The sequence below is a fragment of the Chiloscyllium plagiosum genome, unplaced genomic scaffold (genome assembly GCF_037043375.1).
Source record: "Chiloscyllium plagiosum isolate Xiang-an unplaced genomic scaffold, Cpla_swu_hap1 HiC_scaffold_32, whole genome shotgun sequence".
Lineage (NCBI taxonomy): Eukaryota > Metazoa > Chordata > Chondrichthyes > Orectolobiformes > Hemiscylliidae > Chiloscyllium > Chiloscyllium plagiosum.
Window position 1 is genome coordinate 49,578,413 of NW_028270170.1, and position 15,429 is coordinate 49,593,841.

At 44.0% G+C, this 15,429-nt stretch overlaps 1 protein-coding gene across 1 annotated transcript in view; it reads right to left on the minus strand.

Moving 5' to 3' along the window:
* ace (angiotensin I converting enzyme (peptidyl-dipeptidase A) 1) overlaps positions 1 to 15,429 on the minus strand; it is a 223,852-nt gene that overhangs the window by 80,808 nt on the left and 127,615 nt on the right. The window contains exons 15-19 of the mRNA XM_087977991.1: positions 13,306 to 13,393; positions 7,666 to 7,809; positions 6,264 to 6,455; positions 2,549 to 2,646; positions 904 to 1,073 (exon numbers count right to left, since the gene is read on the minus strand). Coding sequence (XP_087834117.1) covers positions 904 to 1,073; positions 2,549 to 2,646; positions 6,264 to 6,455; positions 7,666 to 7,809; positions 13,306 to 13,393 — 692 coding nt within the window. The remainder of the gene's footprint in view (positions 1 to 903; positions 1,074 to 2,548; positions 2,647 to 6,263; positions 6,456 to 7,665; positions 7,810 to 13,305; positions 13,394 to 15,429) is intronic.

Below are 15,429 nucleotides of genomic sequence, written 5' to 3' on the forward strand. Positions count from 1 at the left end.
CACAGTCAGAGGTGATACTGAGGGAGTGCTGCACTGTCGGAGGTGATACTGAGGGAGTGTTGCACTGTCGGAGGTGATACTGAGGGAGTGTTGCACTGTCAGAGGTGATACTGAGGGAGTGCTGCACTGTCGGAAGTGATACTGAGGGAGTGCTGCACTGTCGGAGGTGATACTGAGGGAGTGTTGCACTGTCAGAGGTGATACTGAGGGAGTGCTGCACTGTCGGAAGTGATACTGAGGGAGTGCTGCACTGTCGGAGGTGATACTGAGGGAGTGTTGCACTGTCGGAGGTGATACTGAGGGAGTGCTGCACTGTCGGAGGTGATACTGAGGGAGTGTTGCACTGTCGGAGGTGATACTGAGGGAGTGTTGCACTGTCAGAGGTGATACTGAGGGAGTGTTGCACTGTCAGAGGTGATACTGAGGGAGTGTTGCACTGTCGGAGGTGATACTGAGGGAGTGTTGCACTGTCAGAGGTGATACTGAGGGAGTGTTGCACTGTCAGAGGTGATACTGAGGGAGTGCTGCACTGTCAGAGGCGTTACTGAGGGAGTGATGCACTGTCAGAGGCGTTACTGAGGGAGTGTTGCACTGTCAGAGGTGATACTGAGGGAGTGATGCGCTGTTGGAGGGCCGTCTTCCGATGAGCTGTGAGATCTGTCCGTGAGCATGCCGTAAACAATTCCACAGCATTTTGTGATGGAGAGCACTTGGGATCCATAATACCCAATAGTTATCCAACGTCATTAGAACCGAGGGCCTGTTTGTCTCCAAATTACTGCCTGTGAGACCCTGCCGTGTGTTAACTGCACGTTGGAATTTTACCCTGTTAGTGACGTTATTCCGAACGTATGTCATTAGCTGTGAGTGGAAATCACCTGTCAGCAGTACCCTGACACTAACCTGAAATCTTTCTTGTTGAAGAAGTCCCAGGCTGATGCATGGCAAACAACCTCCCTGTCAGCTGGTTTCACGAGCATCGACTTGTCCCAGAATTCCTTTGGCATCGGAATGAGGCCAAGCGATGTGAAGAATTGATCTGATTCGTTAAACATTTTAATCGGTGTCCAACCCTGTTGACGACAGAAGGTTATATTAAATGGAGCAGGATCGACTGAAGCAAACACGAGCATTGTGGGTGGCATGGTGGCTCAGTGGTTAACACTGCTGCCTCACAGCACCAGGGACCCAGGTTCGACTTTAGCTTCGGGCGGCTGTCTGTGTGGAGTTTGCACGTTCTCCCCGTGTCTGTGTGGGTTTCCTCCGGGTGCTCCAGTTTCCTCCCGCAGTCCAGAGATGTGTAGGTTAGGGTGGATTGGTCATGGGAAATGTGGGGCCATGGGGTTAGGATCTGGCTCAGTCTGGGTGGGATACTCTTCAGAGGTCAGTGCACACTCAATGGCCTCTTTCTGCACTGTGGGGAGTTTGTAATTCAAGGAGTAGTGTCACCTCTATCTCCCACCGCCCACCTCCTGTCTGCTGTCCCTCTGACCTCACCTTGTAACACACAAAACATGGAGTTCAGAAAGATGGTTTATTTGGAGGCGCTTAGTAAATGACACTCTAACTTCACAGTACACAGGCGTATAACTTTAACATTAGAATATTATTCTGAGAGTTAGATTACAGTTCGGCTGGCATAGATTTGGAGCTCACTGTGTGCACTCAGATTGGAATCTCACCCTGCATGTTTTATGGGGTCAGACGGTGCAGGAACTGACTGGGACTCCACTGCACGTTTGGGATTGCACTGTGCAGGTTTAGATTTCTATCACACTCTGCCTTTATATTTGGATCCTACTCTGTGATGGATTGGGATTTCACAGCATGTGGTTAGGTTGGGATCTTACTGTGCAGAGCCAGGTGGATAACTTTCTTTTCATCTTGAGGTCACGCTGTAAGGAGTTGGAATGGGATTCTGCTGTGTGGGGTTTAGATTTTGCCCTTATGAGTTGAGATTTACATTGGGATCTATCTGCTCATTTTGAAACAGTCAATTGGGATCTTACTGCGACAAATTTGACTGGGATCTCACCGAAAGGAATTCAATTGGAATTTCACTGTCCACGATTCAATTGGGATTTCTCAGGGACAAATTAAATTTGGATCACAAAGTCCGGGATTCGATTGGGATCACACAGTCTGAGTATTGGATTTGGGATCACACAGTCTGGGAATTGGATTGGGATCACACAGTCTGGGAATTAGACTGGGATCACACAGTTTGGGAATTAGACTGGGATCACACAGTCTGAGAATTGGATTAGGATAACACAGTCTGGGAATTGGATTGGGATCACACAGTCTGAGTATTGGATTGTGATCACACAGTCTGGGAATTATATTGGGATAACACAGTCCAGGATTCGATTGACTGTCTAACTGCTGGTTACATTCCAATCTCAATGTTTACATTTTTCGTTGTTATCTCTTAGTGAAATATGATGCCACGTGCTTTAGCCAGATTCACCACCTCCTGCCAAAACAAAGAAGCTGGAGATGGGGGAAGAGGGTGACGGAGGAGACAAGTGCCAAGGAAGAGACTAACCTGGGCAATCATTTGAGGCGTTGCATCAACGTGGCTGGCACTGGGGTAAGGGATCAGCAGTTTGAAGACATTGTTCCATGATTGGGCCCACATATTCCCTAATACAGCAGAATGGTAATGTAAGCCAGATGCAGAAGACAGAAATACTCTCACACTGAGCATTGATTAGACAACTGTTCATACTTATGTTTATAACGATATCAACTCAGAGCATCTATGGCTACAGCTGTTAACCTGACCTTCCCTCCTATATGGCTCACTTGAGACCATTCAATCTGCTGTGTCAGTTTTGGGTTCAAATCCACTCCAGATACATGAGTACAAACTGTCAGCTGACACTCCAGTGTAATCTGAGCATTGGAGGGAATGCTGCACTGTTGTAGACACTGTGCTCTATGAAACCCTGTCTGTCCTCCCTTGTAAAAATCTCATGACAGTGTTTGAAAAAGAGTAGGGAAGATATCACCAAAGCTCTGGCTAATATTTATTTATTAATCGACTTAACCAAAGCAGCCTATCTGCTCAATATCACATCACTATGTTTGGGAGTTTAATGCATGTAACTTGACAACGTATATGTTCGGGAAATGTTTCACTTGTGCACAACGACTTTCGGATATCCAGATGTTCTGAAAGGTGCTACATAAGTGCAACTTTTCACGCTATCTCTCGTGCTACATTACTCAAGTCAAATTTTCACAGAACCATTTTTACAGCTTCCACAACTGCGCATAACACTGATGTATAAATTCAAGATGGAGCACACAAAAACCTAGAAACCCATTGCATAGTTTCAATCACTGTCAACTTTGAAAACCCAAAATTTCCTCAAACCTGCCCATTTTTCTCTGTCTCTCGTTCAACTTTCAAAACCAATCCCAGCTAGCATATAAATATTTTCTTTAAAATGCAGGAGACCATTTAGCCCGTGGCAAATACCAGACACCAGCATTTAAATAGGGCCACTTCCTCCACATTCCTCGCTGTCCTACAACAGTGTAACATTACTCCACATTCAATTCCCTTTTTAGAGTCGCTATTGAATCTGCACCCATTGCCTTGTAGGTAGTGGATTCCACGCCTTTCACCACAGATTCCCATCTTCTGATCTCTGGTCTATTTGTGAGTCACGTTATGTCTGGAAATAATTTCTCGCTGATTGTCTTTTTTTTAATATCCAGAAGTGCTCTTACGCATAATTGAATGATTTTTCTTGCAGTGCCAAATCACCCATGGTATTTTCTTTTCCACCTGTTAACCATTCTCAGTAAATCACCCATATTTGCAATTGAAAAATGTACATGCAAAGCCTATCAACGTTAATGCAGATCATTAAAGGTGAGGGTGGGGTAAGGATCTGTCTACTTTGTCTGTATTTTCTAATAAGCCTGTTCAGAGATGTTATTATACACCTCTGGAATAAGTGGGATTTGAACCCAGGGCCCTTAGTCCAGAGGTAGGGACACTGCTATTGCATTATATGAAGGCTTCCCTGTTTACTTTCTCAAGCCTTTATCATTATATTGAGCACCTGTATCCTTCTCACAGCCCCCTCTTAGGCTTGTTCCTCTGGTCACTCTGTTTAATGGAAGTTTCTTATCGTTGATACCTTTACGGTAAATCTTTGCATTATGTCTGAGACATCAACATCCTTTCTAACACGTGGCACCCAGATCTGAATAGAAAACTATAGCTGAGGCCTTTGTCTTTCTAATGCTGTCCCCTATTTCTCAGCTAACTAACTTTCCTGAAGCCCATAACCCCTCAGTTACTGACTTCTTTCTTTTTAATGCCACTATCATCAACTCTCTTCTAATTTAAAAACAATTGTAGTCTTTGTTCTCGCCGATGATTTCTGACTTCACCGTCTGTTCCAAAGTCCTTGAACGTGTTGTTCCAAGTCTGCATTCATCATTACTGTAACCTCCTGTTTGAATCCCTCTAACCCGCCATTTTCTTGTTCAGTCATGGGACGTGCCTGTCACTAGCTGGCCCAGCATTGGTTGCCCATTCCCCAACTTCACTGGAGATGGCGCTGATGAGCTGCCTGTCGACCCACTGCAGTCGATTTGGTATACGGACTGCCACAGAGTTGTTTGAGAATGAGTTCCAAGATTTATGGTGAAGGAACAGCAATCTATTTCCAAGACAAGGTGGTGTATGACCTGGAGGAGTTTTCCCATGTACATGCTGCCCTTATCCTTCTAGATGTTTCATGGTTGTGGGTTTGGAGGGGGCTGATGAAGGTGGATCCGTAAGTTCCATAGATGGTAAACACTGCTGCTGGTGGGCATGGGTGTTAAGGGAATGGATGTTTGTGAATTCACTGCCACTTAAGTGGACTGCTTTATCCTGGGTGATGTCAGGATTCTTGAGTGTTGTTGGAGCTGCCCTCATCCAGGTAAGTGGGGAATGTTCCATCACATTCCCGACTTGTGCTTCATAGATGGCAGCAGGGTTTGGGGAATCAGGAGGTGAGTTACTCACTGCAGCATTCCTAGTCTCTGACTTGCTCTTGTAGCTACTATATTTATATGGTGAGTCCAGTTCAGTTCTCATTAATGGTAACTTCCAGACAATTGATAGTGATGGAATTTTAGGATGGAATTCAGTAAATGGTAATTACATGAAGTGTCTAGGGATAGTGAGGTGATGTATATGTACCTGTATAGTCATGTTTACAGACAGCTGTGCCTGCATTGCTTTCCAGTTACTGTTATCCGTGTACAGTCTTATCTTCAAATAAAGAGCCTATGTTATTGTTTTGTTGGCTTTGTTGAACAGAGAGACCTGGGGCGCTGGTACATAGTCCCTTGAAAGTGGCCTCACAGATAGACCAGATGTTGAAGAAAGCGTTTGCCTTGATTGGTCAGTGCATTGAGTACTGCAGTTGGGCCATCATCTTCCACCTATACAGACTTTGGTCGGGTCACATTTGGAGGACTGTGTACAATTCTGATCTCCCTGCCAAAGTGAGGATGTTATTAAACTGAAAACAGTGCAAACAGGATTTACAAGGATGGTATTGAGACTTGAGGGTTTGAATTATAAGGACAGGCTGAAATGGCTGAGACTTTTTTTCCCTGGAGTATCGGAGTCTGAGGGGGTGACCTTACAGACGTTTATAGAATAATGGGGGGCATAGGTAGACGTAAGCTATTTTCCCCAGGGAAGGGGAGTCCAAAATTAGAGAGCTTAGATTTAAGATGAGATGGGAAAGATTTAGAAGTGACCTGAGGGGCAACTTTTTCACATAGAGGGTGGTGTGTATATGGAATTGGCTGCCAGGTAAAGTAGTAGAGGTGGGTATAATTAAAACATTTGAAATACAGTGGAAAGGTTTAGAGGGATATGGATCAAATGCAGGCAAATGGGACTCATTCAGTTTAGGAGACCTGGTCAGCATGGATGAGCTGGACTGAAGGGTCTGTTTCCGCGCTGCATAACTCAATGACTCTGTGAAAGGTTCATCTATGATAAAGAGAAGGGTCCAGCGTCATCCACAGCGCTGACTAAAGGTCAGGTTTGACTGACCTTTCCTGATTAGGTGACGTGTGCATTTGTTCACTAGTTGGAAAGAGGACTTTGGAGGTGAATTTTTGCTTCTTATTAAATACGCCCAGGGGCAGCTGTGGAATTAAAGAAAGGAGGTATCTGGCAGCTATGTCCAACAGTGGAACTCTGAATAAGTTGACATTTTAAATATCTACATTACCCAAGAGATGGGCTGGGATTGGACCCTTGAGGTTGACATATTTGTCTCCATATTTGTTGTGTAATGCTCTCCTGACGTATGCGTGCAGGTGCAGGTATAAGGGCTTCAACTCATTGTAAATATTCTCTAAATCTGCTTCGAAAGTTTTGGAATCATAAAGGGATCTCCAGAAAGCTCCTGTATCAGCGTGCCCTAGAAACAGAGGGAGAAACAAAATAGAGATTGTATCATTCCAAAGTAAAGCACATACTAACTCAATGTTCTTTATTTCCCCACACACTGGGAGAGAGACACATGAGCACATTGAAATCATTGTGACTGGGCTATGCAATAAAACCCTCATATTTTTGACAATCCTAATAACCTGTTGCAAGAGTTAACTCCATGGACTTTTTCTTGTTACACCCCTGTGGTCACATGGTGCTGGTTCAGGAGGTAGGAAAGTTCATTATATAACCTGAATTGTACATATTCTGCGAGTGTTTGATAGGGACAGTGTAGAAAAAATTCAGAAGGGTTTTTTCAGCAATTTCTGATTTTGTTACAGAATAGAAGGACTTTTACTAACCCCGTCCTGGGAGTGTTTGATGGGGAACAGTGTAGAGGAAACTTTACTCTGTATCTAATCCCGTGCTGTCCCTGTCCTGGGAGTGTTTGATGGGGAACAGTGTAGAGGGAGCTTTACTCTGTATCTAACCCCGTGCTGTCCCTGTCCTGGGAGTGTTTGATGGGGAACAGTGTAGAGGAAACTTTACTCTGTATCTAACCCCGTGCTGTCCCTGTCCTGGGAGTGTTTGATGGGGGAGAGTGCAGAGGGAGCTTTACTCTGTATCTAATCCTGTACTGTCCCTGTCCTGGGAGTGTTTGATGGGGGAGAGTGCAGAGGGAGCTTTACTCTGTATCTAATCCTGTACTGTCCCTGTCCTGGGAGTGTTTGATGGGGGAGAGTGCAGAGGGAGCTTTACTCTGTATCTAACCCCGTGCTGTCCCTGTCCTGGGAGTATTTGATGCGAGATAGTGCAGAGGGAGCTTTACTCTGTATCTGACCCCGTGCTGTCCCTGTCCTGGGAGTGTTTAATGGGGATGGTGTAGAGAGAGCTTTACTCTGTATCCAACCTGTCCTGGGAGTGTTTGATGGGGGACAGTGTAGAGGGAGCTTTACTCTGTGCCTTGGGAGTTTTGATTCTAACATTGAAAACAGAGTACTCATATGACCAACTTTGAAGTTACATTTCTTTTAGATAAACAATTAATGGTCTAATCCAGGGTGTATGAAAGCTGGATGATTGACAGCAGTGGGCGGCGAGGGGAGGGGGTGATGCAGTGTCATCACAGTCAGTCAAGTATTCAGCAAATGAAAGTCTGGTATGTCCTGGTCCCTCGTACCCCGGAGTAGCCTCACCATTCAGTCTGGCTGCTTTGTTGCTCAACTCCACATATCTCTTGAAGTTGCTCCTCATTTTCTTTCCCGAGGCGTCTCTCCAGCCTTTCCAAGCAAACAGCAGCTCGTTGTAGTCGTTTGAAGTTGCCATGATCTCGGTTAGATCTGTGGGTAATTGACAGGTCAGACAGTGTGGTACTGAAGGGCAATGGAGCTCTGGGTCTTGATAATTAGTGGCAACCTGCTGGGCTCCAGCACCCAGTCACGCTAGGCATCAGAGGGAACATCAGCTCAATGCCTTCTCCTTCATTAAACCCTTACAAACAAGTCACTTTTATTCTAATGATTCTGTCTAATCCTGAAAAATGAGTTTGTGTGTAATGCATTATGTGGTTATGGTGAGAGGGTCATGTGTCTGCCCCTATTTAACCAATTGTGTAGAAATTAAGTGTGAGGTGCGTGTTGCACATAATTATACAAAAGATATTTGGAAGATTCATAGCATTACATCTGTAAGAATGAACTGGTATAGTTCTAGGAAACATTTCACATTGAAGCCATGGTATGACAGCTAGTTAAAGTAAAGTGATGCCAATAGGAAGAGTGCAGGAAAGTTTTCCAAATTGGTGAATTGTGAGGTTTATCAGTCAGCAGGTGGAGGAAATGCTTTTTGAGCAGATCTCAGACAGGGCTATTGAAGGAGAGGTTAACCTGACGGGTAAATGGGAACAGGAACTGAAGTCGATGCACTGATGTTTTTGAGGAGAAAGTGAGGACTGGAAATCAGAGCTGAAAATGTGTTGCTGGAAAAGCGCAGCAGGTCAGGCAGCATCCAAGGAACAGGAGCCGGGCTCATGCTCGAAACGTCGATTCTCCTGCTCCTTGGATGCTGCCTGACCTGCTGCGCTTTTCCAGCAACACATTTTCAGCTCTGATGTTTTTGTTGACTAAGCTGTGCAGAGTGGTTCAGTTACTCAGTATACTGTTAATTCAGTTCAGCTCTTGAGGCTACTCTCCACGTCGGTATTGTTAGCCGGTTTTGATGATGGCCGAGAGTGATACCAGAGAGTGGCTTGTCCCAGAGCAGGAACAAGCGAAGATTTGTGTGCCACAGGGATCAGTACCAAGGCCTCAACTATTTCCAATCTATATCAATGACTTGGATAACAGAACCAGATGCATTGAAGCCAAATTTGCAAGATAGGTTGGAAATTAGGTTGTGAAGAGGAGACAAGAAAACTTGAAAGGGATATGGACAGGTTGGGTGAGTGCACAAAAATATTGGTAGGTGGAGGTTTAAGTGGGAAAATGTGAACTTCTCCACTTTGTTGGGAAGAAATAAAGCAGCAGCGTATTATTTCAATGGAGAGGGATTACTGAAACTTGGCCATCCAAAAGGAGCCGTGTGTCTGGGTACGCGCATCATAAAACATTAGCATTCAGGAAGTGATTAGGAGATGCACAGCATTGTCATTTACTGCAAGGGGAATGGAATATCAAAATGGTAACGTTCTGCTACAGTCATGTGGGGTCATGCGTTGGTGAGACCACATTTAGAATACCGTGTACGGTTCTGATCTCGTTATACCATTAAAATCAGTTTCGAGAAGGTGAACCTGATTAATTCCTGGGATGAAGAGGTTCTTTTGTGAAGAAAGATTGGACAGATTGGGCCCACTTCCCTTAGGTTTTAGAATAGATGGGTGATCTTACTGAAAAATATAAAGTCCGGAGGGGAATTTGAGAGGGTAGAAGCTGAGAGGATGTTTCCCTTGTGGGAGAAACAAAATCTAAGGGACAAAGTATAAAATTCAAGGGTCTCCCGTTTAAAATTAAGATAAGAACTTTTTCCTTCCAGAGGAGTGAGAGTCTGCACCATGTCTGTCCCAGAAAGCAATGGAGGTAGGGTCAGTGAACATTCTTAATACTGAGTTAGGTAGATTCTTGATTGACAAGAAATTCAAAGGCTGTTGGAATAGGCAGAAAGTAGAATTGAAGTCACAATCAGATTAGCTATGATCTTATCAGAAAGTAGAACTGGCTCAATGGGCTGAATGGCCTTATTGCTACTTCTAATTTGTAATGTGATATAGCTGAAATCTTCAGCCATTGATTATGCTCACACCACCAGCACTTGTAGAGTAGGTGGCAATATTTCTATTATATTAATGCTTTCATTTTAAATGTTGCAGGAATAAAGAGCAGATAACAAGTTACTGAGGGGTTTCTGTGGTTGGTGAAGTGTTGTATCTAGCTGCTGAAGTGTCACAGGAACTTGCCAGGAAGGCAGCTTGACAGAAGGTTGATGACGTCAAAATGGATATACAGATGTTCGAAGGGCCTTTTTTGCACTAAAACTCCAAGCTATGCTGAATTGAAGGCTGTGGTGCATTGAGACATTTCAAAAGTTTAAGTGAATGCACAGTGATGTTTATTAATTGTCTGAAAAGCACGAGTGAAGTGTTAGCTCTATCCTTCCGTGGACTGTAAATAAAGGGTTAAATTTGTTCATGGCTGGGAGCTGCACAAAGACTACCACAAAAATAACAAATGTTTTGAAAATATTGAGTGCACACTTCCAGGCACAATCAAATCATTGATGTGGAGATGTCGGTGTTGGACTGGGGTGTACAAAGTTAAAAATCACACAACACCAGGTTATAGTCCAACAGGTTTAATTGGAAGCACTAGCTTTCGAAGTGCTGCCCCTTCATCAGGTGGTTGTGGAGGACACAATTCCAAGGCACAGAATTTATAGCAAAAATTTACAATGTGATGTCACTGAAATTATACATTAAAAAATACCTTGATTGTCTGTTGAGTCTTTCATCTGTTGGAATACAGACAGGAGTGTTCCCTCCCAGTTGGGGAACACTTCTGTGGTCCAGGACATTCGACCTCGGACTTTCGGGTGACCATCCTCCAAGGCAGACTTCGGGACAGGCAGCAGAGGAAAGTGGCTGAGCAGAGGCTGATAGCTAAGTTCGGTACACATAGGGAGGGCCTCAACCAGGACCTTGGGTTCATGTCACATTACAGGTGATCACCATTGCACCACACACACACACACAGGCACTCCTATATACACACACACACATATACAGAGGCACTCCTATATACACATACACATGCACACACTTATATACAGACACGCACACAGACACTCCCATACACCCTTACAGACACACACACTCCCACACTCACACAGGCATCCTCTCAGAGACTTAGACCACTCTACACTCATGCACACACATATACACTTTCTCTCACAGACACTCACAACCCCCCACCCCAGACACGCACACACACACTCCCTCACAGACTTAAGACACTCTACACTCACTAGACACACACATACACTCTCTCTCACACTCACAACCAGACAGACAGACAGACAGACGCACAGACAGACAAAGACCCACATGCACACATATATTTTGTGGGGTGAATTTGTACTTGCAGAGTTACATTGTACTTTGCTCAAAAGCTGCATGAATTCATGTAAAACTCTGTTATCTCACTTTTTAGATTAGAATGAATCTAAACATCAGGTCATAGACAGAGAACACAGGGGTCTAACACCTTCAACATATTGTCCAGCTATCACCCATTGTTAACAGCTAACCTGACAATGCAACTTTTAAAAAAAGGTTTTGTGATTAATACACGAAAGAAGTGAAACTATCATGGTATTCAAACAGATGAAAGACTCAACAGACAATCAAGGTATTTTTTAATGTATAATTTCAGTTACATCACACTGTAAATTTTTGCTATAAATTCTGTGCCTTACAATTGTGTCCTCGACAATCACCTGATGAAGGAGCGTCGCTCCGAAAGCTAGTGTGCTTCCAATTAAACCTGTTGGACTATAACCTGGTGTTGTGTGATTTTTAACTCAAATCATTGAGATTTACTGAATATGAATTTCAGGCTTTAGAGCAGGGAAACAGATTGGACAACCTCCAAACAAGATTGGAAGATGCAGCCAAAAGGTATAAATTTAAGGGCATACATAGAGATCTGTTAGATCAGCTCGAGTGGAGCCCAGCATTTTCCAGTTGGGATTCATAGCTGATAGACTAACAGCTAGAGTACATAATACAGTGATGTCAGATCACATTGAATTGGAAACTGAAGGAAGAAATCATGCTGAGTCATGTTATTGTAAATAGTCTTAGTAGTTATCAAACAATCATTAGTTTGCATTTCTTTCTGCCAAAAACATCCAGAACCCGGTTGTGATATTCATACTTGTGACAATGCTCTGGGAATCCTTAAGGAGAAAGTGAAGGCTGCAGATGCTGGAAATCAAAGCTAAAAATGTGTTGCTGGAACAGCGCAGCAGTTCAGGCAGCATCCAAGGAATAGGAGAATAGACGTTTCGGGCATAAGCCCTTCTTCAGGAGGAGGAGCTGGTTGGTGAGTGAGGATGGAGGAGGAGGAGGAGCTGGTTGGTGAGTGAGGATGGAGGAGGAGCTGGTTGGTGAGTGAGGATGGAGGAGGAGGGGCAGGTTGGTGAGTGAGGATGGAGGAGGAGGAGGAGCTGGTTGGTGAGTGAGGATGGAAGAGGAGGAGGAGCTGGTTGGTGAGTGAGGATGGAGGAGGAGGAGGGGCAGGTTGGTGAGTGAGGATGGAGGAGGAGGGGCAAGTTGGTGAGTGAGGATGGAGGAGGAGCTGGTTGGTGAGTGAGGATGGAGGAGGAGCTGGTTGGTGAGTGAGGATGGAGGAGGAGGAGGGGCAGGTTGGTGAGTGAGGATGGAGGAGGAGGGGCAGGTTGGTGAGTGAGGATGGAGGAGGAGGAGGAGCTGGTTGGTGAGTGAGGATGGAGGAGGAGGAGGGGCAGGTTGGTGAGTGAGGATGGAGAAGGAGGGGCAAGTTGGTGAGTGAGGATGGAGGAGGAGCTGGTTGGTGAGTGAGGATGGAGGAGGAGGAGGAGCTGGTTGGTGAGTGAGGATGGAGGAGGAGGAGGGGCAGGTTGGTGAGTGAGGATGGAGGAGGAGGGGCAGGTTGGTGAGTGAGGATGGAGGAGGAGGAGGGGCAGGTTGGTGAGTGAAGATGGAGGAGGAGGGGCAGGTTGGTGAGTGAGGATGGAGGAGGAGGAGGGGCAGGTTGGTGAGTGAAGATGGAGGAGGAGGGGCAGGTTGGTGAGTGAGGATGGAAGAGGAGGAACTGGTTGGTGAGTGAGGATGAAACGTCGATTCTCCTGTTCCCTGGATGCTGCCTGACCTGCTGCGCTGTTCCAGCAACACATTTTCAGCTCTGGGAATCCTTAGTCAACACTGATGGGAAAGTGAAAAGCCAATGGCTTACCAGAGTACATTGTGAAAATGCCCACAGCAGTAAGTTAATGATTACTGACATTCCACAGCTACGACCTGCAAGTGTACAGAGGTTTGGGAAACACCTTTCCATCTTTATCTCCTTGGCTTGATCCAGAAACCTGAGCTCTTTCATATCTCATCTCAGAACACACAGCAAATCTATGAGAGCTGATGAGCGATAATGTTGAGTAACAGTGACAAAATCTGTTTGCCAGAAGCATTACACACTCACATCACAGTGTACAAATGATGTTGTATGCTCACACAGCAACAACTGAATGGTATTTGTTAAACACATTAGATGGGTGAAGGTATGGAATATTTGCCCATGACTTACCAGGATCGAGAGGGTGACAGGTCCCAGTGGTGCGACATACCTTTGCAACACTGTAGGTTGTTTCCATTTCAGACAAGACATTGTTGTACTGAAAAAAGAGAAATGATGTCTTGTGAAAAACATGCTATTCAGATTCCATAACCTCAACAGCACGAGGTGCACAGCTCTGGTGATTACATTTCCTACACCTTGGAAGAAAATTCACACTGAATGCAACACATTGTCATCAGTAATTCACACAGAAAACTGTACAGTGCGATCAATAACACACGCTGAATACTGTACAGTGCGATCTGTAATTCACATTAAATACTGTACAAGGGGATCAGTAATTCACAATGAATATTGTACAGTGAGATCAGTAATTCACAATGAATACTGTACAGTGGGATCAGTAACTTACAATGAATACAGTACAGTGAGATCAGTAATTCACACTTAAAACTGCACAGTGAGATCAGTAACTCACACTGAATACTGTACAGTGGGATCAGTAATTCACATTGAATACTGTATAGTGGGATCAGTAACTTACAATGAATACAGTACAGTGGGATCAATAATTCACATGGAATACTGTACAGGGGGATCATTAAATCACACTGAACACTGTACAGTGGGATCAGTAATTCACAATGAATACTTTACAGTGTGAACAGTAATTCACAGAGAATACTGTTCAGTGCGATCAGTAACTCACTGAACACTGTACAGTGTGATCCTTAATTCACACTGAACACTGTACAGTGCGAACAGTAATTCACATTGAATACTGTACAGTGGGATCAGTAACTCACTGAATACTGTACAGTGCGATCAGTAATTCACATTGAATACTGTACAGTGGGATCAGTAATTCATACCAAAAACTTTACAGAGTGATCAGTAATTCACATTGAATACTGTACAGTGGGATCAGTAATTCATACCAAAAACTTTACAGAGTGATCAGTAATTCACATTGAATACTGTACAGTGGGATCAGTAATTCATACCAAAAACTTTACAGAGTGATCAGTAATTCACATTGAATACTGTACAGTGGGATCAGTAACTCACACTGAACACTGTACAGTGGGATCAGTAATTCACACTGAACACTGTACAGTGAGATCAGTAATTCACATTGAATACTGTACAGTGGGATCAGCAATTCATACCAAAAACTTTACAGAGTGATCAGTAATTCACACTGAACACTGTACAGTGGGATCAGTAATTCACACTGAACACTGTACAGTGGGATCAGTAATTCACATTGAATACTGTACAGTGGGATCAGTAACTCACACTGAACACTGTACAGTGGGATCAGTAATTCATACCAAAAACTTTACAGAGTGATCAGTAATTCACATTGAATACTGTACAGTGGGATCAGTAATTCACACTGAACACTGTACAGTGGGATCAGTAATTCATACCAAAAACTTTACAGAGTGATCAGTAATTCACACTGAACACTGTACAGTGGGATCAGTAATTCACACTGAACACTGTACAGTGGGATCAGTAATTCATACCAAAAACTTTACAGAGTGATCAGTAATTCACACTGAACACTGTACAGTGAGATCAGTAATTCACACTGAACACTGTACAGTGCGATCAGTAATTCACATTGAATACTGTACAGTGGGATCAGTAACTCACTGAACACTGTACAGTGCGATCAGTAATTCACATTGAATACTGTACAGTGGGATCAGTAACTCACTGAATACTGTACAGTGGGATCAGTAATTCACACTGAATATTGTATTGATGTGGAGGTGCCGGTGTTGGACTGGGGTGGACAAAGTTAAAAATCACACAACACCAGGTTATAGTCCAACAGGTTTAATTGGAAGCACTAGCTTTCAGAGTGCTGCTCCTTCATCAGGTGGTTGTGAACAATAAGATTATGAGACAATCTTACAGTTTTACAATCTTATTCTCTACAATCCCCTGATGAAGGAGCAGTGCTCTGAAAGCTAGTGCTTCCAAATAAACCTGTTGGACTATAACCTGGTGTTGTGTGATTTTTAAATGAATATTGTATAGTGGGATCACTATCTCACACTGAATACTGTACAGTGGGATCAGTAACTCCCACTGAATACTGTACAGTGGGATCAGTAACTC